The sequence below is a fragment of the Pezoporus flaviventris genome, unplaced genomic scaffold (assembly GCF_033815535.1).
Source record: "Pezoporus flaviventris isolate CSIRO_AGI_PZ_B2104156 unplaced genomic scaffold, CSIRO_AGI_Pfla_v1 ptg000093l, whole genome shotgun sequence".
In the NCBI taxonomy this organism is placed as follows: Eukaryota; Metazoa; Chordata; class Aves; order Psittaciformes; family Psittacidae; genus Pezoporus; species Pezoporus flaviventris.
In genome coordinates this window covers 1,090,915-1,116,008 of record NW_026892641.1, presented here as the reverse complement: position 1 = coordinate 1,116,008, position 25,094 = coordinate 1,090,915, and the positions used below count along the sequence as shown (strand labels likewise).

General features: G+C 44.1%; 1 protein-coding gene across 7 annotated transcripts in view; it reads left to right on the top strand.

Annotated features, from left to right (window-relative positions):
• GRAMD1B (GRAM domain containing 1B) overlaps positions 1 to 25,094 on the top strand; it is a 111,828-nt gene that overhangs the window by 22,905 nt on the left and 63,829 nt on the right. For 2 of the 7 annotated variants that reach the window (XM_061476024.1, XM_061476022.1), the window contains exons 1-2: positions 7,169 to 8,183; positions 18,709 to 18,786. In XM_061476024.1, coding sequence (XP_061332008.1) covers positions 7,825 to 8,183; positions 18,709 to 18,786 — 437 coding nt within the window. In that variant the 5' untranslated portion in view covers positions 7,169 to 7,824. Of the gene's footprint in view, positions 1 to 7,168; positions 8,184 to 18,708; positions 18,787 to 20,928; positions 21,102 to 25,094 lie in introns of those variants that run through there. The other 5 variants (XM_061476023.1, XM_061476025.1, XM_061476026.1 and 2 more) reach the window with 4 other exon arrangements.

Below are 25,094 nucleotides of genomic sequence, written 5' to 3'. Positions count from 1 at the left end.
ACATGCTTGCTGGGTAAAAATCCTGGTGTACGCATAAAAGTAGGAATTATGTTTGTTCAGCATTACTTAAAACCCCAAAGAGCTGAAGTGTTGCTTGTTTGCTTTTACTGCTACTTTTTTAATTGAAAAGCAAAGGAAAGAAGTTCTTCGTTTTGTGGTCATTACTGGTGCTTGTAGCTCCAGGGATGGATGAAATAGAGCACTGTCAGGGCATCCTTAGTGTAGGTTTCCTCTCAAAGCACTTGACTCTGACCTTGATTGAGTGCCTCTGCAGAGCTTGACCTTACTTTCCCCATGAGCCTCACAAGAGCTCAACAATGATAATTCAGAGGGAAAATGCAGGAAGCAGACCTCTGATTGCACCATAACCTGTCAGTTCTAAGCTATTTCATGAAAAGGTGACCATTAGCCCGATGATCCTCAGCAACTCTTTGGACCTAGGTCAGTGAGAGCCTCTGCCACTTGGAATTGTGTGTGTATATTTAGCTTATTTACAACCTATATTAGCAGTGTAACCTGCTGCTGCAGCAAAGGCATCCCTAGCCTGGGCACATGAAATGCAGTAACAGATTGCTGCTGGGGAGATGTAACTGGGAGGGTGGTGTTTGTCTTCTAATGTCTCTAGCATCTAGATCTGCTGCATTCTTTAGTGTTTTGTGGAGGCATTTATCAGCTGTTTCACACCTGCAAATACATTCTCCGGTAAAACCTCTGCCTGAGGGACATACTGAATGTGTTCCATCTACTTTGTGACACTGCGTGTGACAGTGCTTTGTGATCTCAGTGGATAGAACTCTCCAATACTTATTTACCGTAGTCCCTACCTACTGATGCTGTAGATGTGGTACATATATTGTCTTGTATGTGTTCTGTATATGCAAGCAAGAAACGTGGGTGTGAGTTTTGTAGTCTGTGAATTTTTAACGCATCAAACACATTTATGGCATGTAATGCACATCGATGGAGAGAAATCTGTGTCTTGTGATATGCGTATCTTGACTATGTGCTGGGGGGAACAAATGCATTTCATTCCACAAAGCCAGAAATGCTGGCTTCATTTCCATAACAGCAAGTGCGGGATTATAAATGTGAATGGCAAAGCCAGCTGGAAGAGGCATTTTTCAGTTGTCCATGAAGTGTTCTCTAAATAGCTCTTTTCCAGATATCATGAAGAAAAATGACAGTTGTCCTCAGGCATTTGCCTTATGGAAGGAATGGGCTCCCTCAGCCTTGCTGCTGCAGTTGTGGATAATTGAGGTGGACAGGAATGGTATTTATAAAGCAATTTCTATGTGCTTATTATAAAATGAATTTACCACTGTCCTACTGTCAGTTTAGTGGCTCTTGGGACTACAGAGCTAGTTGTGGTGGTTTCCATTTGGCATTGTGCAGATAAGACTAGAGAAAATGCTCTTCTGGCAGGCATTCCTTTCCCTTTGTGAGACAAAGAAATGTTCTTCTCTTGCTATTCCATAAGAAAAAAGGAGGAAGAACATTGGTTTGGGATTGGTTTTAGTTGTCCTAAAGAGAAGACAGAAACACTTCAGGCTATTCCACTTCCAACCGTGCTGTTGGTACAAAGTAATGGTTTACAGGTAACACAGTCATTTCTTCTTGTTGGGCTCAGGTTCAGGTTCCTGTATTTCCTATATCAAGTCATGCAAACAGCACTCAAGTTATGAGCTGGGAAGCACTGATTTTAGCCAGATACAAGTTTTAACTGGAGCGAGGCCATCCCAGAAAGGACAGTACAGTACATGCTGCAGTATTCACTGTTTTGCTTTCTGAGCTAGAAGAAAGGCTCGGGTGGGAAGCAGATCTGCGCAACCCCTACTTACAGGAAGGGCACTGCATGTATTGTAGGAGTTTGAGATTCAGGTGTCTGAGCTCAGAGTTCAGTTCTTACTGAAACACATCCCAGTCAAGCAACATGTTTGGGGTGTTCAGGTTAGGTGTCCACACGGCATAATCCATGCGGATGTTCTATTATACTAATTTACTGTTCCCCTGTGGTGAGCAATGCAGTGTGCTGCTCAGCTGCACATCTGTGCACCCCTGCTTTCAGTTGAGAGTCCAACTTATGCTACTTGGGCTTGAGTATCAGCCTGGTTGCTCGCAAAGGCTACAAGGTCTAATTACTACTGTGCTGAGCATTTGTTAGGGTGTGATTTGGAATCCAGCTCTCTGCTCCTTGCATGTGACTTAGCAGGGGGGAAGCAAGGATTTAGTTTAATCGTAAGTTTGCTGCTCTTGAGGCAAATAAAACTTGGACATGTTCAAGGTTTTAATGAGAGCTGTGAGTTTGTCACACTTGCGTAGGCAATCTTTCATCTTCCTTAACAGCTGAGTGATGTTTTTAGTGTATTAAGGTCCTTGAGCTGGTGTGCATGTTTCTGTGCGCAGGTCTGGGTTAAATAAAGCAAACTCTGCTGACCTGACCTAGCAAAGCAGGTGTTTTAGTTGGATAGGGAAGAATGTGCTGTTCAGAGACGTTTTGTACTTAGAGGCTTGTTCTCCTGTGGTTAATGGAGTGTGCCGTGAGCTGTGACCTGTTAGTGAGTGCTCTACAGGAGGAGGAATTCAAAGGAATTTGGGTAGTCCCCTTGCTTCCTTCATGTACAATATATAGCACAAACCAAATGCCAAGCTCATATGGAAATTCATTCTAAAGGATCACCCCATATTTTATGAGGGATGCTATTTATTGACCTACCCTAGAGCCCCTCCCTTAGATTTATGAGAAGAAATGAGCTTCCCTTTGTGATACTCAAGTGAGAGATCTTGAGCAGTGCCAAATAGTTCACTGGAGTTCTAAATAGCAAAGAAAACTCCAACTGAGGAAAAGGTCCTGAAACCTTTGCCCTGTTGTTATCTTCTGCTGAATTCTTATTGCAAAGTCATGACACTGATTTAATTTGTTTGGCTTGCTATCTTTGGCTCCACTGTCCCCTTCAATTTGGAGGAAGAGCAGTACCTGAAGAAATCAACCACGAAAGCATTGTCCTGATGCGGAAAAAAATACAGGCTATGCTGTGCTGTTTGAATGGGGTTTGACAATTCCTGGAATTCTGGGTGGTATCTGAAGAATCGGGGGACTGCTACTGTGTAGGTCAAAATTGAAATGCCTGGTTAAGTGTGATGCTTGGTAACAATTCACAGACAGACATCTGTAATGGTTATTGCTGACATAAGAAGTATCCCTTTTGGAAGGGAAGGGATTTAGCTTAACCTCTAAGCAGAAAGCCCTGTTGGAGACAGCCTTTTTCTCAGCCTCTTCAAGTATTGCCAGCAACTAATATGTAATACAACATATGGATTCCACAAGTGTAGTTTGGTTTTGGTAGAAGAGATTGGATACAACATGGCCAAGCCTATTGCAGCTCCTTTCTCTTGTCACCCATGGTGTTGGTGACAAGAATGTGATTCTGGTATGAGTTACTGCTTCTAATTTTCGGATCGGGTATCCTTCTGTAGCGTGCTGTGTATGGTTTTGCTTTTTTGAGTACCAAAGTGACAAATACTTTATAATCTTATACCAGTTTATCCAAAAGCTGATTTCTCAGTGACTGGAGTTGTGATTGACAGTACTGTTGTTATTGGTCAAAGGACAATGAAAACGGTTCTGTTCTTTGTTCAGGTGGCATGGAAGGAACATCCTCAGCCCTTCAGGGTAAAAATGTGTTTGTTTTCCTTCACAGTGTGTTTTCTGGGAGGTGAGGAGATGTGGAGGCAGTGTTTAACACGAGTAATGGAGACTCGTGGTTGTTAAATGAAGTTCAGGGCTGCTTTCTGAACTGGGCTGCTTGTGGAGTAGGTGATGGAAAAGAGTGTTTTACTGAGCAGGGGAGAACTGGGGATTATATGGTCCACAGGACTGGCTCCATCTTGCTTTGTGATATACTGGGCTATCAGCCTGTTGCTGGTATTTGTTGCCTTGCAGCCTGGGAAACTTGTCATCTGTTTTGTAACAGCACTTGGGTTTCAGAGAACAACACATGCAGGTATCCAGTATCACAGAGCCAAAATAAAATGGACTCTGTGTGTTCAAGTGATAGCAACTGCTGGTTGGTAGTGCCTGATTTAAAGGGACAGAACTGAAGGGAAGAATAATCAGCCAATCCATGCTACTTGCATGTATCAACAAGTCGTATGTCAAACTGTAATAGGCCTCATTCTAAGGTAATATACAAAGAGCAAAGGATGGCTGAAGCCCCGGTGTAAGGAAGTGCTCTGGTTCCAAAGATAACATGACTGTTATTGCAGAAGACTGCTGGAATGCAGAAGTAAACCCAGATAAATATTTGTTTTTCATTTGAACTCACAAAAATACTTTGGAATTTTCACAGGAAAAAGAAGCGCATTAGCTCTCCAGTTTGGAAATGGGGCTTTTGACCTAGCAGGGGCTGCTGTGTTGTGGGCATGGCAGGTTTCTCTGCGCCACTTCTGCACAGAAAGCACAAGGAGTTAAACACGCTGTTGAACCGTAGGAAAAGGCAAGTTTGAATAGGAAGATACAGCTTGACAGTGATCCCCCTGCCTGACCTGACAGAGCTGCTGTAGTCAGATAGTGCTACTTTGTTAGTCTTTTGAACAAGTTGGATGTATCTCCTGTGCTTAAAAACAACTGCTTTTAATTAGCAAGTTGTTCTGTCACAGCGTACTCTCGGTGCTATCTCATATTCTATATTCATCTATTAGGGATGACGTTTTGCCGTCCCTTAAACACAAGGGAAAGCTATTACGGAAAGGATTGCCAAAGAACCTGGGCTGGAATTAGTTTGTGTTCATTCAGGGAAGGGATTTTTAGTTTTTTCAGAGGATTTTTCTTTCTTTTTTGTTTAATTCATAAATCTTCTTCTGGACACTGGAAAAGACGGAATGTTTGAGTGGGAGAAAGATTGTTCATCAACCTGAAGCATTGACAACTATTTGTTGCTCTAATGAATCCGTCATTAGACGGATCATTAAGCTACAGGAGTAGTCATTAAACAAGGATGCAGCAGCTCATGCAGGCTCTCATGGAGGCAGTCAAATGGTGCTGCTGTGATTTGTACAGGAATAGTGCTTGATCGTGGCTGGTATTTTTCACTCTGTGGGTCAGGCGTTTGAGCTGTCTCTCTTGTTACATAGCTTCTCTCTTTCCTAAGAGCATCAGACAGGTGTCAGCATCTTCTCTCCTAAACAGAACTGTGCTGAGAATGTTGGAGTGCATAGAAGTGTTGCTTACTAACCAGTGAAGTACTTGGAATTAAAGGGATAGTCCCAATGCATGTGTACACTGTCCCAAGTGAAAGGATTCTCATGGCACAGCCCCAGGTTTGTATGTGTGAAAAAGCAACGGGAAAGGATCCCTGGTCTCGCTGAAGTTGATTCCAGCGTTCGGTGAGGCTCAGGGTGAAGAAATCTTACTGGCATGGCCATGCAAGCAAAAAGCAGACTGGTGAAAGGGCCAGTTCTGCCTTGCTCAAGAAGGTGATTACCAAATGCTCCTTTTGCCCAGAGCAATGTAGTGTGAGTCTCCCGATTAATTAGATGACAGCAGTGGGGAATTTGTGGTTTTGCAATGTCCGCTCTGCAATTTATTGCTGCAGAAATCATGCAAAAGGGCAAACTTTGACCCTTCTTATTTGCACTTGTATCTATAATTGAGTATCTTATGTAGCTGATAAAAGATTCTGTAGGAGATCAGGCTCATTAATATATGAAGCCAGACTTGCTTATGACAGCCTCCAAAGGGCTAGTAAACCCTTCTGAAGTTGCACACGCTGATTTAGGGATTACATTGTGGGGTTTGGATTTCCACATGCCATGAGAAGATGACAGTTAAATTCCTGTGTTAACGGCTAGCCAACAATGCTATGTGCAGGCTTTTAGATGTGTGCTAACATGACAGAAACCCTGAGTCCTTCAGCCGCTTGTTGCCATGCTCAGGTTTGTTGCAGAGGAGGAAAGGCAGAGAGGATGCACAGGTACTTGTGCAAGTCTCAGTTATGGAATGCTGGCATTTTGACTAATCTGTAGATATTAATTTCTTGGAATTGAAAAAGTTGTTACTTTACAAACACCCACTTACAATCAAAAACTTCTATGTTTTTATATGTGTGCACCTGATGCATTGACACCAAGGTGACAGGAGCTCCAGAAATAGATTTGAAGAGCTGCTCAAGCTATTAACTTACAGGATGAGCAGAGCAAAAAGGACAGTACAGCAAACTAGACTATAGTAGAATAAGGACTAAAAAGCCTCAATATAACATACTATTGAAATGCTTCCTTCCCCCTTGTCCTGCTGTTATAAGTCTTTATCTGATGTCCTTAGTTATCTGTGTCCTAGATGGTAGATTTTGATGTTTAAAGTCCTTGGGAAGTTTATTTTCAAACACAACCAAGGCAGCCCATACAAGGACAACTGTTTTGATTTGGGTTGACAAATATTTTCTAACCTTAAACTAATATTTTTTAAAGGCTCAGGCTATTGAACAATGAAAACTGAAGCTGGGATTTTGGGATGCTTGTTTTTCCTGAGAGCACACTTGAAATCCATTCTAGTCACTTCCTTAGGGAAGAAAAGTTATGTCGCTTTTCCACCTGAACATACAGCTTCATTCAGGGGGTTTTGATGGAGAATGTCACACTGGTTCTTGTCCTGAGGCTGCTTTTCCTCCCAGTGCGTGACTCTTGGTAGAGATTCCTTAGCATATTAAATGCCTGGGGGTCTTCTGTTTTAGTGTGTGTCTCAAATCTGTTCTGCATGTCTGCTTGTCTTTATGTGGTGTCTTTGTTGGTTCCTGGACCTGAGGCCATCCATCACCCACTGTCATTTTGGAAGCAGCATTGCTCTCCAAGTACTTAACTAGCTTTCACTCATATGTGAACCTGAGCTATAAAGCCGACCAGCCTCCCCGTCCTGGTGCCACATGCTGCTACTGCTTTATGGCTTTTCCCCCATCCCTTTTCCTCTCTGTGAACAGTCAATGGGGACTAAAAACCCCCCACCTAGTTGTGAAAGAAGGCTGAAAGTCCAAGTTTGCTTGCTCCCTCCCTCCCTGGGCTGGGCTGGCTGAGCAGGAAGGTGGGACAAGGAGAAAGCCTGTCCAATTGCCTGCTGCAGAGGGCTATTATTGCCGTCTTAGCCTTTTTCATTCGGTTGATTTGCAGCAGCAGCATATTTGGTAATATAAACCCTGTCCCTTGGGATTAAGAGTGCGGTTCCACTTGCAACAGCTGCCTGCATATGTTTTACCGGCTACAGGAAAAGAACATGCTGCTCCTGCTCCTCTTTCTCCTGATTTTTATCTAGTGTTGTTGCTTCCCTCCCTCTGTTTCTCTCTCTGACCTCCTCACAGCTCCACGCCGCTCCACTCCATACTTGCTTCGTCTCTTGAGAAGACCAAAGCTGAGTTTCCTAGCGCAGCCCCAGGAGATTTGCTTTCCTGAGCCAACATTAGGCAAAGAAGACAGAAGGCAAAGGGGGACTGGGGGGGAAGAAGCTGAAAGTGAGCCAAGCCGTTGCTGGCAACCTTCGTCTCGGTGCTAAACCTGCTATGAGAGAGACCAGGCAGGGGAGGGACTTTGTTTTGTAGAGAGGAGAAGGAGAACAACTTGACACTGGCTTCCCTTGTGGCATGTCTGTCCTGAACATCCCCACCCCGCTGTGTGTTAAATGAAAGCACGTGAAGAACATGGGGCTTCCTGCTTGAGAGGGAGGGCAGTGCTGGACCGGGTGAGGGAGGAGGAAGGCAAGCCGCAGTGTCGTGGTGTGGTTTACACCGGGATCAGAGCTAGAGTGCTTGGGGGTGGGAGCAGAAGGAGAAAGGGCAACCGATGCCAGCTGCCAACATGACAGAAACCCTGCAGCTCCCAGCACTGCAAGTCCCCGAGCAGCAGGTGGTGGAGGGGGGCTCTGCCTGGTCCAGCTCCTCCACCCCGACCCTGCGCAGGAAGCGCTTCAAGATGAGGAGGATGAAGAATGTGCAGGAGCAGAGCCTGGAGGCCTGCAGGTATCAGGATCCATCCTCCAGCAAGGAATACCTGCAGCTCCCATCCATTGAAATCACCCCTTCCAGCGATGAGGACACACCCTGGTCCAACTGCTCCACACCCAGTGCTTCCCCACGGCGCAAGCGCTTCCTCCTTCGGAAGTGGCTGCGTGTGAGAGAGAAGAAGGAATACAGTGAGAGCAGGTATGTTTTTGGACGCTTCCCCTTCCCTGCTTCCAAGAGGAGCATGTCCAGAATACACAGGGAGGGTCTGTTGTTCCCGTAGAAATCTCGGAGTGCTTCTCCCTGGCACTTTGTCCTCGCCTATTGGCTGGAATGGGTAATGTAGCTGATGGGACTTGCTGGTGATGGCCTAATCCTTACGTGCAACCTTCTCTGACATCCATTCTGCATCTGATACTGGGAGACTGTGAGGACAATAGTCCTTGTGCCTAGTAGGTGGGTCTGCATGTCAAGGTGTCAGCTCTTGCTTCCTTTCCAGAGTTGAAAGTCGCTCGGTCCTTTGGCTCAAAAGGGGACACATAATTAATGAAGAAGTCCAAGAGCTTGTCAACACAGGGAAATTAATGCCAAGGGGGGTATTGTGTGGCCATACAAAGACAAAGCTATACTGTATGTAACTCCCTGCAGGTCCTACCGGGGTATACAAGTATCAGTACATCAGGGTATGCAGTATAGTTGACCTCTAATGGGAGAGCGGGATACTCTGCCTTTCCTGAAGACCCACAGTATACCAGGCACCTCAAGTTTTCTCTGAGACATGAGTGCATTGTATAAATCTTGAGGCGTGTTTCCCATAGGGCAATTATTCTTTACTAGCTTTGGAACCCCCATGCAGCCTGTATGTGGATTTATGCCTGAAAGTATGTACTCACTTCCATAAGAACAGAAACTTGTCTCTTACTGTTTCTGCACCCAACAGGCTACACTGACTCACTGCCTGTATTGCTTAAGTGCATCTATGAAACTAATATTATACTAATCCACCCCAATTAGTTTTGGGGAAATATCATCAATAGATGCATGCCATGAAGGATTTGATAATCCTTCTTTTATGAAGTTACCATTGAAGGACATCTTTTGGTTGATGATTATTACTTATTTTCACTTAGTGTGATGATACAGGTAATGACTGTTATAGCTTAGCAAACAGGGAAGATAATGCATATGCCCTATCACAAAGCTCAAGCCTGAAGGACGGCTTTTCAGCTGAAGGATTTAATTTGGATTCATTGGTGGTGAGTGTGTTTGAGACAGAGGCCAAGACATGTTTCAGTATGAATGCAGAAGAAAACTTCATCCCTTCTTGCGCACATGGTATCTCCATGGCTATGGCATCTTTCTGCTAATTCATCACTGGGACATTTCCCTCTTAACCCTGGTTATGGTTTTGAAGCATGACTGCAAAAAAAGCTGAAGAGGTTGATGGATTAGGTGGCATTAGCATACCAGAGCCAGCATGGCACCTCTTGCTTCGTATGTAGCAGGCTGTTAATCTTTCGCAATGGGAAACACAACGTTTCCTAATAGAATTTTTCCCTTTCTAGTCCAAAGGAGGAAACCCAGACAGTTTGCCAGTGACTGTGCTGAGCCTCTGGGCTTGTAGAATGCAAAGATCATCAGCAGGCTCTCAAAACTCAGCAGGCATGGAAACGACAGAGAGGGCACAATCTGTAGGGAGTTAATCACAGAGTGATGAACCTAAAGGATGCTGTGGCATTAATGTGAAGGAGACTGGCAGCTGGTACTGTGGTGTGAACCTTACTATGCCCCAAGGCACGTGGAACCCTGTTCTGAAATACAGGGCAGGAAGCTGCCTTTATGTAAGGCAGATAAATACTGCCTGTCTACCTTCTTCTGCTTCACACTTGGTCATCCAGAGCACTGGCTCTTTCTTGCTGTTGTTTTATTATGACGTTGCTGTTTGTAATGTTATTTACTGTACTGAGTTTGTTTGAAGACAGCAGGGGCTATTGTAATAGAGAAAAGGCTCAAGTGTTTTGTCCAGTTTTTTTTTCCAAGCCCTGTCTCAGGGTTGAGCAACAGTGATGATGCTCAAAGTGTCCAGCTGATTAACTTCGAATTCAATTCAGCACTATTGTAACAGGGATCCCCAATGTGGTCAGTGTGCCATACATCTACTGGGAGCAAGGGCACGCTATGAAGTACACAGGTTCCTAATACCCACCTGGAAAAGGTGGCTGCATCGCATGTGGTTCTCCCTAGAGGGGTGAATGCAGTTTGCTTCCAGTCACTCCCTCTTTCTAGTTAAATTGTTACGTAGCAGTTTGATAGGTATTTTGGAGTCCAATAAGCTTTACCCCATGATGTGGCCAGATTGTGCCTGTTTGTATGGCAGGGTTTTCCTGGGAAAGCTGGTAGTTGAGAGCAAACTGTGCACCAGCTGACTTGTTTCAGTGATGCATGTGTTGCTCACATGCCCCTGAGAAAAAGCGATAGCTCTGTGACCATTAGCATACAGTAAGCATCCAAGTGAATAAACAAATGCTTTTAGGACTCAATGCTGTCCATAAAGCTCCAGGTCTGATGAAGGCTGGATGCTTTTCTCGGCCGGAAACTCCAGCCTACACAATGTTCTATATCTGGGGCTAGTTTTTAACAGCCTGGATAAAGTTAAGGCTTGTTTACCTGCTGGTTCTCTAAAAGCTGTTAGGTGGCTGATAGAGCAGAAAAAAGTCTGTTTCTTTTCCTTAAACAGCAGAGATGGCCTCTAAGAGCTTGGCTTGCCTATGATACAGTTTTGTTCAAGGTGAAAGAGCAGAAAGAAGCCCCTCCTCAGGGGTAGGAGTTTCCTTGTACTTTGCCCTTGTACAAAAGCATGATGATCCGTACCATGTTGGGTGCTCCAGGGGTCTATATAGACGATACCATACGATTTTTGTAAGGGATGCAGACAGCTTATCTATCCTCCTTATCCATCATTTGCTACCCAGGTAATGATAGAAGTTATTTACCCACATACAGCTTTATAAAGCAGGATACCTTCTCACAGGTGCACAGATTTTTTTATTAAGGCATGATGATGTTTCTTTCCTCATAGGTAAGTAGATGCAATCTGTTAGCATTTTATATGTATGTAATGAGTATGCAGTATTGATGTGGGGATGTGAAGGCCTATCTGCTTTAATTTATTATTTACTACTTAGTCATCCTTGCTACTAATCTCTGGAACTGCATTTGGGTCTCGATGTTAAAGACAAGAACTGCTGAGAGGGTAGATCACTTGGGCTTAAAGGAGTGCTCTCCTTTTGGCTTAAGATCAGTATTGGAATCAGATGGGCCCTGTGCCACTGTTGCCTGACTTAGACTCCTGTATGAAATCTCAACGACAGTACATATATAATAGTTGAGGTATGGTAAATACTTGGTTCTTGAACAGTTTCCTGTGAAGATTTCATGCAGAGCAGAGACTCTACTGGTGTGCTTCCCTAGGAGGGGAGAAATAGGCTAGAATGCCAAGAATGCTAAATGGTTTGTATTCTGTTTTGCTTTTGTTATTCCTTGCTGAACATGCTTTCATGGGAGGTCCTGGAACCTGTTGTGTCCTAATGCTAGACCTCCCTTTCCCTTGAGCTCCAAGATCACCCAGTTAGTCTTCTGTTAATGCTTGTCCTAAAGATAAATGTTTGGCCAGTTATGGCCTCCAGACTAGGTAATGGTGACATTAAAAACATTGGTGCTCCAAAGAACGTAAAACTGGCTGTGGTTTTTGTTGGATCAATGGGGAATAGATTGCCTCAGAATAGCCTCAGTTTGGTCTCCTGCACAAAACACTTACTGAAGTCCTAAATGACAAGTTGAGCTAAAGGGAAAGACCTATCCTAAAATGCTTCTAAGATGTAAACCTGAAATACATTATTAGGAGTATTCCATCTTACCTTAGGAAAAGTTACATGCTGGGGAGATGGAGGCTTCTTGGGCTGCTGGACGCGCAGCCATAGAGGTTTCATAGACAAAACCTTGGTGGACTCTACCTCTGTTCACTTTGTGCCATACAATTCCAGGAAGCTGCACAATGAGTAACTGTACATTTTGTAGTTCTCGATTTCTCTGGCTTTTAAGAGCTTTCATGTTCCTGGTTTAGGACAGAGGAGAGGAAGTGGGGCTTCTCCTTCATTAGAAACCCAGCAGGCCGCTGCAGGAAGTGACAGATGTGTGTGTCCTGGGATTGCTTTTGGAACCTGTGACAAAATCCTCCCTGGAACCTCATTTGTGTGAGGAGCTGGCAGTTTCCTGGGGGTTTCATAATGGAAGAGGCAAACGGGTTGCATTCTTTCGTTCTGCTTGTGGCCAGAGTCGGTTAATTGGGGCTTTGGGGAGGACAGATGTCAGACATGGTGTGTTCTGAAACGTTGGCACAAATTGTGACATGTTTTAATACCGTCCCATGCTTTTGGACAATATCTCTCAGTGTTAATCATATTCTCACATCTCCAGAAATCAAAGCTTTAAATGTAGTGTGTATCTGATGGGTTGCATTTGGGACTTGAATACATAGTTGGATAGTCAGTACTGGAATCGGTACTTTTGTTCATCTTCGAAGCAAAAGCAGGAAAAGGGTTATTTTTTACATGGCTCTCTGCAGTAAAGCAGCTCATCTTCTCTGCTTTTGGTAGCTTCAGAAAGTCTGTAAGCACAAACTTCCATTTCTGTGGTATCTCTTCCAATCTAAAAAGTCAGAGGGCATGAATGATGGCTTAATAGCAGCTTGGTTCCTTTGTGAGCCTGCGAGTTCAAGTGAGACCTAATTTGTGCTTCTGCTGAACTGATCTTTTAGGTTGCTGCATGCATATCTCTGATGAAGAGTACTGGTGTACTGGTTGCTGTGATTGCAGACTTTTGGCCACAATAATGTGTGCCAAGTGGCTGTGAATTCCACCAGTTCTGAATCTTCCTGCCTTTGTGCTGTCATTTGTGGTTTCCCTTTCAGTATCTGTGTGCTTTAGGATGCGCAGTGACACAAGAGTATCAAAACTGATTGGTTTACAGCCTGGAACTTCATTGCTATTGGTCTTATCTAGTCAGCAAATATTTACCATTGGACTGTCTCAATGTGATGCCCTACACAATGCTGTGCCTGTCAATGGTATTTAACAATTAATCATCATGTTCATTACCACGGTTGTTTTCCACCAGACTGTGTTTTGAAACTGGAGATGTCTGTTGTTCATTGTTGAAGAGGATGTTGATGAAAGGGCTTGCCTTGACAGCTGTGAAGGTTGATGCTGGTGTTTTCATTGGTGAAATGAATGCAGTGAGAGGAGAAAACTTGCCCATCTGTAGTGTTTTCCAGCAAGGAAAGGTGACTCTATTACAGAGTCACACTCTGGCTTTCCAACTGGTTCTAGACTAAACAGTGCTTTAAATCCCCCATTAATGAAACTGAGTTATTAAAAAGATATGAAGCTCTGGAGTAGGAAGTGTCCCTTTGGTTCTTGGCAATGCTGGCAATACGTTTGGTTCCAGGCAATGCATGCTTTAAGGTTCAAACCAGGCACTTGAAATTTCACCTTTTGGCTCTGCCTGCCATTTGTCCCACAGAGCCACTGCATGAGCTTATGTACAAGTTTTCCTCTTAGGTTCCTATTTCAGCTGCAATGAAAAGTGATCAGCAACAGGGTGCTTGCACCTATTTCTATGAAGAAGGGCAGTCCTTGGATGGAGAGCAAGGCTGTGTAAACAAAGGATGCTGTGATCCTTGGAAATGTGGTACCCGCTTCCCATGGGGCTTGCTATCGTTCAGCAACCACACTTTGAACACGAGTTCTCCTTAGCTTTTTTAGTAAAGCCTGATGTTAGCTTGCTGTCTTCAGTGGTTAAGAGTATGTTTCCCCTGAGAACTTTGTATGTTGAGAGTGGGAACTTGCAGCACCTGTGGGAAAGCTGTACCACTGGAGGTGATTGGCTTTTAATCCAGACTGAAAGCTTTAGGTCTGTCAAAGGACAGCCCTTTATGCTAAGGGAGACTGTTACCCCTTGGAACTTAGGTCAGTGATTTCCAGTTGGGTCCCTTATCTTTTCCTCCTTCCCCTTCACCTGACAGTTTCTTGACATCTGTAATGGCACCGACATTTACGTATCCATGCAACCATGGTAACGTGGTGCTTTTGATGACAGGAATTTGATTTGCTTAGGACAAAGAGGTGCTGTTAGGCAGCTGGGAGCGGGAGGTCTATTTCTGCTGCTTCATGAGAAGTACAAGGAGGGATGTGTTCTGGAAAGGACGAGCAGAGCAGGAGAGTGAAATGGAAAGATAAAGTTGTTTTGTCTTTGACAAGCTCCTGTGGGAAAACACTGAGGGACCTTTTTCTTCTGGCACACCTGAGGCTTGAAGTTCAATCTAGTGTTATTACCCTGTTTGTGTCGCCAAGGAAAGATGGGCAGAAACACCTCTCAGGAGAGTTTTCAAATGAAAATTGTTTGCATATCGTGGGATTCGCTGTCTAAAAGATTCCCTTTTCATAGTGAATCAGTTAGACTTAATTGAAAGAGTTTTGGCTTAAAATACTGTCGATTTTGACACTAAATACCATTTAACAGGCATAATGTATTTGATTTCTTTGCCTGCTTGGAAGTAACCATAACTTGCACCAGATATTGGGACTGCCGTGCTGCTTCTGGTGATAGTTCTTCCAAAGTCCTGGTCACTTTGTGGTATACTTGAAGGCAGGTAAATTCAAGCCTTTGTGCTTACAGCTATGAGGATGAAAAGAGCCAAGTGCTCAAATAGCCAAAAAGCTTTGTAAATTGTAACAGAAACCTTGATGCAAGTTCAGTGTTCCATTAATTATAACCTGCATGTCTTTTAGTTCCCAAACCCATGTTAATGGAAATATTAATGTATCGTATTTCATATAATAGTAGCTTTTAGTTCCAAAAACTGTTGCCACAGCTGCTGAAAGCCATTGAAGAATGTGTCAACTGTCTATTATTCTCCTTTTGGAAATGCTTAATACTGAAGCCAAAGCCTTATGAATACAGGGGTTAATGAAGCAAAATGAATACCAGATATTCATGTGGGTTCAGCCCTGGCAATGTAGCTAATAGCTGTGGGTAACAATAGCCTTCTGAAGGCCACAGATTTTTGGGTAATTCTCCAAATTCATTAACTGATTCTATCTTCCAGGATACAGCCATTTTTTTTTCCCCTTTGTTTGCTCACCCCATTCATCCATCACTGTTGAAAGACATCTCCACTGAATAAACCACACGTGAGGATATAAAAGTGTGGTGGACTTCTCATCCGCATCTGGAGGCTATAGAAGTCCCAGAATACTCCTACTGTGTGAACACTGACCTGGGTGTCTGAACTGTGAAATCCACACAAATACCTTCTACTAGAAAACCTGTTTAGCTTTAAAAGCCTATTCATGCATAAAATAAGAGCCCTTGACTCTGCCTTATCATTCAGAGACTGAGATCTCGGAATAAAATGAGGCTTATTAAAAAGGCAGGCAGATAAGAATAGTACAAAATCTGGCTTTTGGCTCATAGATTCCCAAGACCAAGTGCAAGAGGGAAATATTTAAGACACAAAAGCAAGTTTTGCAGGGTTTTTAGTATCTTCGATCTGTTCATGTTCACTTCTGGTGAGAGTTAGAAAACCTCATTCTTCTGTGTTACTGTCTCATGAGCATTCACCTAAGTATATGTGTGTGTATTTGGGTCATGAAGTCAAGAAAAACTAAGACTTGTAACAACTTAAAACTTGTGGAAAAGGAAGGTATTAGAGCAAGCATTCATAGGAGTGTAGTCGGTACAACAGTGGTGATGGGTCTTCTGATGTGGGAAGATGAACTGGCAACTGAGATTATACTGTTGAGAGAACAAGAATTACACCACCAAATACGAATTTGATCTTGAGGATCTCTTTTGCTTTATACACCTATAAGGGCAAACTTGCTCAAAGAGTATAGGGTTCCTTCAACTGTAAAGTTGACTCTTAGTGTTCTTCAGTATGCAGAAGTCTTGCAAATAGTGCACAAGTGATTTGAACAGTGGGGGGTGATGAGAACACTTGTTTCGGTCAGTAGGGAAAATGTTTCCTCTGGACTTTGGCTACTTGGGTAAATTGTTTGGGAGCAGTGAGATGGAAGAGTGGTGGAGGTAGAGTCCTGAGCTTTAATTGTTAAGAACAGATTAACCTTGCCTTTAAAACTCTTAATGTCTATAGTAGTAAGTCTGAATGGTTGCATTGAGTCAAAAGCACATGGTATAACCTTGATGTTTAGTGTCTTTGAAATCATAATAGAGAAAGGGGCAACCTGTGCCTGTGTACCCAAAAGTTTATGCCTTGTCCAAATGCAGGTTTATCATTGCTGAGTTTTAGAATAAGATTGTTTTGCTGATTTCCTGTGGTTTTGAACCAGCTTTTGGCCTTCTCTTTAGATACAGAACTGTCATAAGCGTACCTGAAAGCTTCCCCTATAGCACTGTTCAGCACAAATCATACCTTTGTTATCTGGTATTATTTCCAGTATAGCAACAATAACTTATCTCAAAGGAACACTGTTGCCTTAAAAGCAGGTCGACTTAAAAAGGACTGTAAAGCATAATAAAACAATAGACCCTGCATTTCAGCTGCTCTCTACACTTCATGGCATTTAAACACCTCTGCTGTCTAATATCCAGAATGCTGAAATACTCTTCTTTGTGAAAAGCTCACAAAGCTCCCATGTTGATTGTGGCAAATAGGTGGGTAAAAACTGATTTCTCCTGGTTCGAGTTGGTTTCATTGCTTGTCTTCATAGGGGTAAGGTCTTGCCTTGCAAGGTGTTGCAATAACAGGATTTGTTTAAATTTTAAACCTTCATTTAGAGGACTTTCTGAAGGAGGAATTTACTCATGGGTGGGTGAGCAGGAAAGGGTCTAAGGTTCATCTTGTATAGGTGTCCATAAGTAAACTTTCACGTGGGATTACCAGCACTGAAGGTGCTGTCTGTCGTTGGGCTGTGATAGCAAGAATTTTCCTTTGGTAAGTTTTGTTGTATTTGTTTGATCTCAATGGAAATGGCAAACTCTTGTGGGAGGGTTTCTTTTATGCAGAAACAGTTACAGAAACAGTCCCTTTCTCATATCCAAAGGGTGAGAATCCCTTTGAATTAGGAGGGGAAAGTGTGGTTCCCTTTGTGCTCTTTGCAAACCAGTTCACTGGGCTGTAATTAAGCTCAGAAGTACAGGCAAGATGCTTCTTTGCTTTTGGGGGCACGTTGCTCTTACCCAGCTGTTGGTTTCTAGCTCGAAGCCAATATTCTCTGATTATCCTTTCTACAGTGAGACACTTGAAGAAAAGCATGAGTAAGCATGTGGGTGTAGGAGCAGAAAATTAGATCTGTCCCCTTGCTGAGAGGCTGGAGCAAAAACGTTTACGTGTCTTGGCTGTCATGCTGAAACTATACAGTGGGCAATGGGGAGGGAAGCAAGCCAAGTATGCTCGGTGGGGTTGTGTGAATGTGCCCACGCAAGATGCATGCCTCCGTCTCCCATGCGGTGCACGGACTTTATAGCTGAAAGGGGTAAATGTTACATGAGGTTTTCGTGGGTTTCTCTGTCCAACTTCAAAGGCTAATTTTCGTATCACTTTTTCAATGATTTTTATAAATACTGATCCCTCATTACTTACTTTTGAGAGCTTCAGCCTGTTCTCTTTCCTGTCTTGAGTAAGGTGCAGTTTTCTGGCTCATGTTCTAAGCAGGCAGTCTTTTAGTACTATGTTTTGTCGAAGATTACATGTTGCTGGCTGAGAATTATTGCTCTTTAGAGTGAAAAGATGCAGTTTGGTGCTTTTGGGGACTGTATTTATATTTCTGTGCCGTTGGGCAACGCGACATGTAGATCAGTGTACAGCGCAGTGGAAGCTGTGATTGCAAGCATGCGTACGCATACCTTGAGCTAGTTTTATTTGAACAGTCCAGGTCTTTCCAACAGTGGAACCACAGCCTTTTTAGCACAACCTGTGTGCTCAGGGATGTGTGCACAGTGTCCTAGGTGGGACTGTGCAGTTTGTGCTGTGTTGCCATGACTCTATAGCCAGTGGTACTGAGAGAAATCAAATCGAAGCTAGCTCTGGGCACATCTGCTCTTTGTGCTGCAGTCTGTTACCTGAAGGCAGAATCAGATCTATCTACTGCTCAGAAGGGAAGCTCTTGCAACGAAATGAAGCTGTAGAAATGAGCAGCAGGAACCCTGATGAGTCCTAGGAGCAGGTGGAAGCTGCTAGGAGGGAATAAGGCTAACATCCATAGAAATGAAGGGATTAAAAACACCTCCCCAAAACACCTATTTAAGGGTGGAGAGTGACATCTTGTGGGCTCTGCCCGCAACTCTCCACCAGAATAAACGGCTGCTCATCCTTGGCAAGTTTGTTTTAAGCACGTTTTTGTGCCACTGCCTAGAAGAGGGGATGCAGCAGTGCGGTATTTGAATGTAAAGCTGTAATAGACAGGGATGGCAGGGTGAAACAGTGTATAGGCAATGGGCATGGTCACTTCTGTGTTGTAGAAAGCTTTGAGGAAGGTGTCACTAAGCAAGGTTAAGAGGCTTCAAACCACTCATGCCTGTTGTCAGTCAGATATGAACTTACTTTTTCTTTGCACCCCCAGATATGAAGTACAAACCTTTTCTTGTTCTGTATTGCAACCGGAGTGTTTCAAATCTAATTGCTTCTGTTTTCCCCCTTGTATTGCAGCAGTCAGCAGAGCAGCCAGCAAAGCAGCCACGATGATGACTCGTCCCGGTTCTTGAGCCCTTATATGCGTGACGACAGGTAAGACTGTGACTGAATGGGGGGGAAAGCCTGGAACCGCTCGGTGAGATTACATGGGCTGGGCTGGTTGAACTCCTTATTGTCCCTGTATTTCTCAGGTGTTCAATAAAAAATGTGATTTACATTGATCTTATCAATGTCTAAACATATGTAGTAGAACTTGTGGGACAAATGCATCCAGCTCCTCCAGTAACCTGCTTTTTCTCTTGAGACCTGTTCCTTAGAACTGTAGATGTGTATTGATGCTTAGCAGCTCTGATCCTTAAAAATGGCCAGGTGAATCTTTGTATGTGGTTCTTGTCCTCAGCAAAGGCAGTATTAAGACTGGCTTTGTATTTCACTTCTGATGTGCTGTGACAGTGCGAGGTATCTAGAACTCGGCTGGGTGAGAACTGCTGTGAAGTTCTAGAAGAAACTCAAGTTCCTTGTACTTTGGGTTGATAAATGACTACTTCAAACTGCAGCATTGGCACAAAAGCTGTTGAAAACCAAATGCCTATTTTGGTGCATGCCTTACTGTTGTTGCTTTGCTTGCAGCCAGATGATTGAGTTTAGCTCTATGGTGTAGTTCATCTTTTGAGCCTCAATCTGCTTCATTTTCTTCTGCTGTGTGTGAACTATGAGCCCTAAGCTACTACCAGGCCTATTTCCCTACTGATGTTCTTGGGTCCAGCGTTACACTGGACTTTGGTTTCTGAAATTCCCATTATTTTGTTACTGCATTGCACAGTGGAATTATGCTTCATTTCATTTGACTTGGGACTGCCCACAGAAGGGCATATGCTGGGATTTAGGAACTGATTCCTTTGTGCTGCCGCACAGTGGGTTACACGAGGCATCTGAATATGGCATTTTCCATTCTGCCGGCTTGCATCCGGGCATGGTCCCTCGCAAGAGTGTTGTTTCAGGTCTGTTACTCAGTGATTCCACATAAGCTGTCGCCAAGGTCAGAGTTCTTTCTTACTGTGTAGTAAGTCAGATGGTTACCAACCTCCTATACCCTGCTCTGGTATCAAAGGCCAATGGATTGAATAAGAACTGAGTAGGCATCTGAGGAATTGACTCACTTGAGAGAACATCCTGACCCTGAAGAGCTAGTTAATATCCCAACAGGGTTTGGCTCAGAATTAGCACTTGGTGGCTGTAGCTAACCTTTCCTCCATATGTTTCACTCCAGTTACCAATCTCAGATGCTGTGGAGCCTGGTACAACAGAGCAGTGAGTGGTGTTTGCAACCAGAATGTGACAGCAAATCAGATGGGTGCTTAGGTTGTCATACCTGGCCTTTCTTTGTGTAATGCATGCTGTTATACCATTTGATCCTGGATTTCATGATTAAACAGGGTTAGGCCTTGTTAATACTCAGATGGAGCATAACAAGAAGGGAATTTTGAATTGGAAGCCTGCACTTTAAAGCCTTTGAACTGGTGCTAAGAATATCTTCCTGGCCGGAAGGGACATGTTTTAGGTGCGGCACAATCAGCTCTATTTATGCAGAGCCAGGGTGATGTTGAGGCTGCTGACCTCGCTTACTGGGGACCTGCAGCATTCCTGCTGCCTAGATTTAATTACAACTAAGTTTGTTTTCATGGAGGATACTGATCCTAAAATGATCCATACAGGGACTAGTAAAGTGCCTTTGCTGCCTTGGTTGTTTTCCTCCTTTGCTAATGTATTTAACCACAACCACCCAGGCTTTCAGCAGTCCTTAAGTTGTGACAAAAGCTGGGCAGAAGAGGGGAGAATAAGAAACCATGCGGTATATACTGAAAGGTGCACCTTTTCTTGGCACGCTGCCTCTGCTATCACAGGCAGAAGGAGCCAGTGCTGCACTTCAAGGATCAGAGCAGGGAGGATCTGCATCAACCTCAGTACAGCTGGGAAAGTGCTGAAAGAAGCTACCACAGCCAAAAGTAAAGGGATGCAAAGTTGATTCTGGGGTAAAAGAGAGGAATACATAGCTGAGAATGGCTGAATATGAACTAGGCATAGGCAAGATCTCAACGACATGTCTTTTCTTACCATAAAAGTCGTACCCAGGAGTGCTGCTAGCAGTTAACTCCCCTGTGATGGATTTCCAAGGACCATGCTCCGACCCTCAGGTCTTCTCAGGGAATACTGAGACTTCTGTCCTGCTGATGAATTCAGTGCAAGTCTTCCTCTTGAGAGCAAGTGCTGCTGTTGGCTTGTGCATTGTGAAGTCCTGCCATGGTCCAGAACCCATCCCCTGAAAAGGCATCCTGCAGCACAGTGAAGCAGGTCTGCCATCTGTGTGCATCTTCTCTGAGGAAAAAGCTTTCCTTCCCCAAAGTCATGTAAGTTGTCTTGTGTCTATCTATTGTGGCTGGTTTATGCTGAAGGGGAGTCTGTACAGCTCTAACTGCGAGCTTTATGGGTGGTATTTTAGAACCGTAAAGGGAGAAGTTAGTTGGACAGGCTGGAAAGAAAGAGCCAGGTTTTGTATGAACTTAGGGCTCAGTCCCTGGCTCTTTGATTGCTTGGGTGAGTTTGAGTCATTTCATGTCGCTGTTTATGAAATAAGGAGAATTCCTTTTTTACCTCACAGGAATACAAGAGGGGGTGAAGTTAATTTGAGCTGCTCCCATGCTGAAACAGCAAGTACAGAGAGAGGCAGAGCTGAGTTACTGAGTGTCCACACAATTGTGCTCACAATAGCAGCTCAATTTACAGCTGCTAGGGTGGGTAAAGTTGGGATGGGGACTTGGGTGAGATGTCTGCATGCAACAGACTCTGTAATCCCTGTAACGAGACAAGGTTATGTGCATGAATTACCTTGAGCTTTCAGCTAGATGAAGTCCAAGTTCATGAGCCTGTTTCTGCTTGGTCCAAGGACTTGTTCTTTGTCATGACACGAGGCACCCATCAGTTTTAGGATGCACAATATGTTTCGGTTAAGAGTAAATGTGAAGCTGCTGAATCAGAGTCCTTAGACTCTTAGATTCAGCCTAAGGAGGGGAGAAACTGTTGAAGAGAGGGGAGCATGAGAAGTACAAGGATGGAAAGCAATAGGCTATTGGGGAAATGGAGAGAAGTGAGTGGCAGTTTACAAGAGATCATATAAAAAATTACATTAACAATTAAATGTAATTTGTAATATTTGAATCAGAGACCCTATCAAATGGGAGGAAGGAAGGAAGAGCAGTTATAAGTCAGAGTTCGATAAGTCCTACATCTTGGCTGCAGCTTAACTACCCCCTTAACCTGTGCAGCACCTTATTCTGTTAGTTCCAGGGCTGCAGGGCTTGATTTTCCTTTGCATAAGCTAAAGAGGGTTTCTTAATGGCTCAGAATTCACAGAAGTTGCTTGCAAGGAGATTAGGGAACAGCTGAAGACAGAGAGACTAAGAAATAGTTGGCTGCCTGGATTCCGAGGTCACACTTGGAACGTGTGCCAAAATGACATCCTTGGGGTGTGTGTAAGAGGTCAGGGTGAAGTCTGTGTCTTATTTACGTACCCAGGGGCTTGCTTATGCTGCATCTTCCTAGCCTGTGTCCCTTTCCCCTTGATAGAGGTGCTAACACGCTGTGCCCCTGCTTGCCTGCAAGTGGAGGCACAGCAGAGATTTGCTACCTCTGCAGCTTCACGGAGAGCAGAAGGTTTTTTTCCATTGCTTGGAGCAGCTGAAGATAGGTGAGAACTGGGAGCAAAGCGTGGCTGTGCGTGCTTGGTCTGCTCTCGACCGGGGAGGGCAGGGGTTAACCAAGGGACCCTGGTTTGTGTGTCTGGATGTGATGTTTCTGCCAGGGACAAACCATGCAGCGTGGTGTGGGCCTTCTGCAGTATTAAGGAGAAACCCTTATGGGGCTAAAAGGGAATGGATGCTGTTGTAAAGGTGGTGGTGAAGTAAAAGCCAGCTGCTGCTTCCTACTGTTAAATGTGAAATATGGGGACTTCTCTTCCAACAATGCTCATTGTAAGGGATGAGTGCATTTTGAGTCCTTGTTAGTAATGGTCCTAGTACTAGTCAAATCTCTGAGTAGCTTTTATCTATCATGGATGGATGCCTGATGCATCATCTTTAGGGAGGTTTTCAAATGTGGTGCTAAAGACCTTGTTGTGGAGATGACTTGGAGGCAAATGAGCTCTCAGAGGGCCCCACATCAGAACCCTGATGGCCTTGCAATAACTTTGGGGTGAGTTTGGGTTTGCATCTATCTCCAAACTGAGTCAGTTTGACGTAATGTTAAATAGAAAGCTACATCAGAATGGCACAAGTCTCCTTTGTCACGCAGGAAAGGTGGTTAATATTTAGGTTCAGAGCTAGTATCCTTTTTCCTCTTTCACCTTCTGGTTGGTGCTGCTCCCTAAGCCCCCAACATTGACCCTTTTCTGTAGGGAAGAACAGCTTAAGATCAGTCCTCTTCCATCTGGATTCCTAGATAGGCTACTGTCAGCAGAGTTGCAGTGAATGGAAGCATCACCTGCTCTCTATTTTTCATATGCCAACATTGTTTTTTCTTTTGAAGATGGGCTGCTAATTGCAGAGTATGCCTGTGTTCTGCTGTCAGTGGAGGTAAGGCTGTATTGGGTTTGATTCATCAAAGTTGTACTGTACCTGTGATCTCCTCTGTTCTCAATTCAGTCTCCTTAAGATAAAAGGACAGCCCTTTGATTTGAAGCAAGGGGGATAGTCCCTCTTGTTCCCCTCTCCATGACTGTGAGGGGTATGGGAGGACAAATGCATCTCCTCTGGCCTTACTGGGGCCAGAGACAAAGAGGAGACCTTGCAGGATTGTCTTCCTTGTTCTTTTCCTGTACCTGGTGGTAGCTGTTGCTCAGTGCATCAGAGCGTGGAACTTCTGAAGAGTTCAGAGCAAACTTGGTAACAGGGTAATTTTGTGTTATCTATAGTAATGTAGTCCAATATCATACCTCTGGGTGTTACCTGATTGCCACTCATGAGACAGCTTCATTGGTGTCCTGAAAAGTAAAATAGAATGGATCACTGTCCAGAGCAGTAGACAGTGATCAGTCAGTCCACAGACCGACACTGTCACAGTGGGGACACCGTCTCTATTGGACTAGTGTCAGTTAAGATCAGAGAAACCGTGATTTGCCTTGCATATCACTGAATGCAGAGGAGGTCTGACCTCACAGGGGTGCATCACTAGCTCGTGATGCTCAGGAACATGAGGAGGAGGTGAAGAGGCGTCTTAATGTCCCACTTTTCCCTTATCTGAGACACTGGGCAGAGTCCTTACACTTCCTTCCTGCTTCCAAGTGCAGAGGTTTCAGTTGTGTAACTGCCCTTCAGTTAATGGCCACCCCACCAGCTCTGTGGAGCACTGGTAGCTCTCTTGAAGCATATGGAAAAGTGGCAGAGAACATCCAGTTGTTGACTAAATAAAAAGCAAGACCAATAAAGACAGACAAGGCCACTGTGGGCTTCTGCTATAATGTTAGTCTCGGAGAACATAACTGATTTCAGCCTCACAGAGCTAGGGAGTTTCAAGGATGCAGAGGGGTCTTTTAGGGAGCCTGATGCTTATTTCTTTTAGCATGTGGCCAGGCTTATGCAATGTGACAGGTACCTATATTGCAAGCTTCAAGTATCTAGGCAGGAGTTTCCCAAGTTGTAAAACCCATCCCTTTTGATGGGGATGCCTTTTTAAGCTGGGATATAGCCTGGGACGCGTCTAGGGGCTGCAACTGTCCTTATTGCATTGCATATGCCTAAATGTGAAGGGTATGGGAGTTTTAGCTGTACGGGTGATCTCTCTTCTTCTTGATAGCATCGCTCCGTTGCTATGAGTGCTAGAAATCACTGCAGGGTTTCCTCAAAAAGAACACAGTGTAGGCAATACCTCTTTGTCTCCCTGTCACAGAAACCCACCTTGCTTCATGCTGGGAACATTTTCACTTGAGATATCATCAGAATCCAAGAGGTACCTGTCAGTCATGTCGTGACTGAGCCTGGTGCTCCCGCCGCAATGAAAAGCGCTCCAAGTACATTGTTCCTTGCTTCCATCTGATGCAGTGTGACAGATTGATGCCGTGCAGTGAAACAAAGGTGGTATTAAAATGTGATGGGACGGTGCATGGCTTTTCAGGTCTCCTTTTTCTACCCTCTTTTCCTTGTGATGGGAAGGGGATATTTGGGGAAACAGGTGGGCAAACACCAAAAAAGTACATCTCAAAATATCCCTTGAGTTCTGTGTTACTTTCTCAGTCTTTAACTAGGTCTCTTCCTCTTTCCCCCCCTAAGATAGAATAGCTGCAAATCTAGTTTGTGTGTTACTGAAATAATTTTGCCTAGGATCCATTGCATGGCAGAGATAAGCAAGTT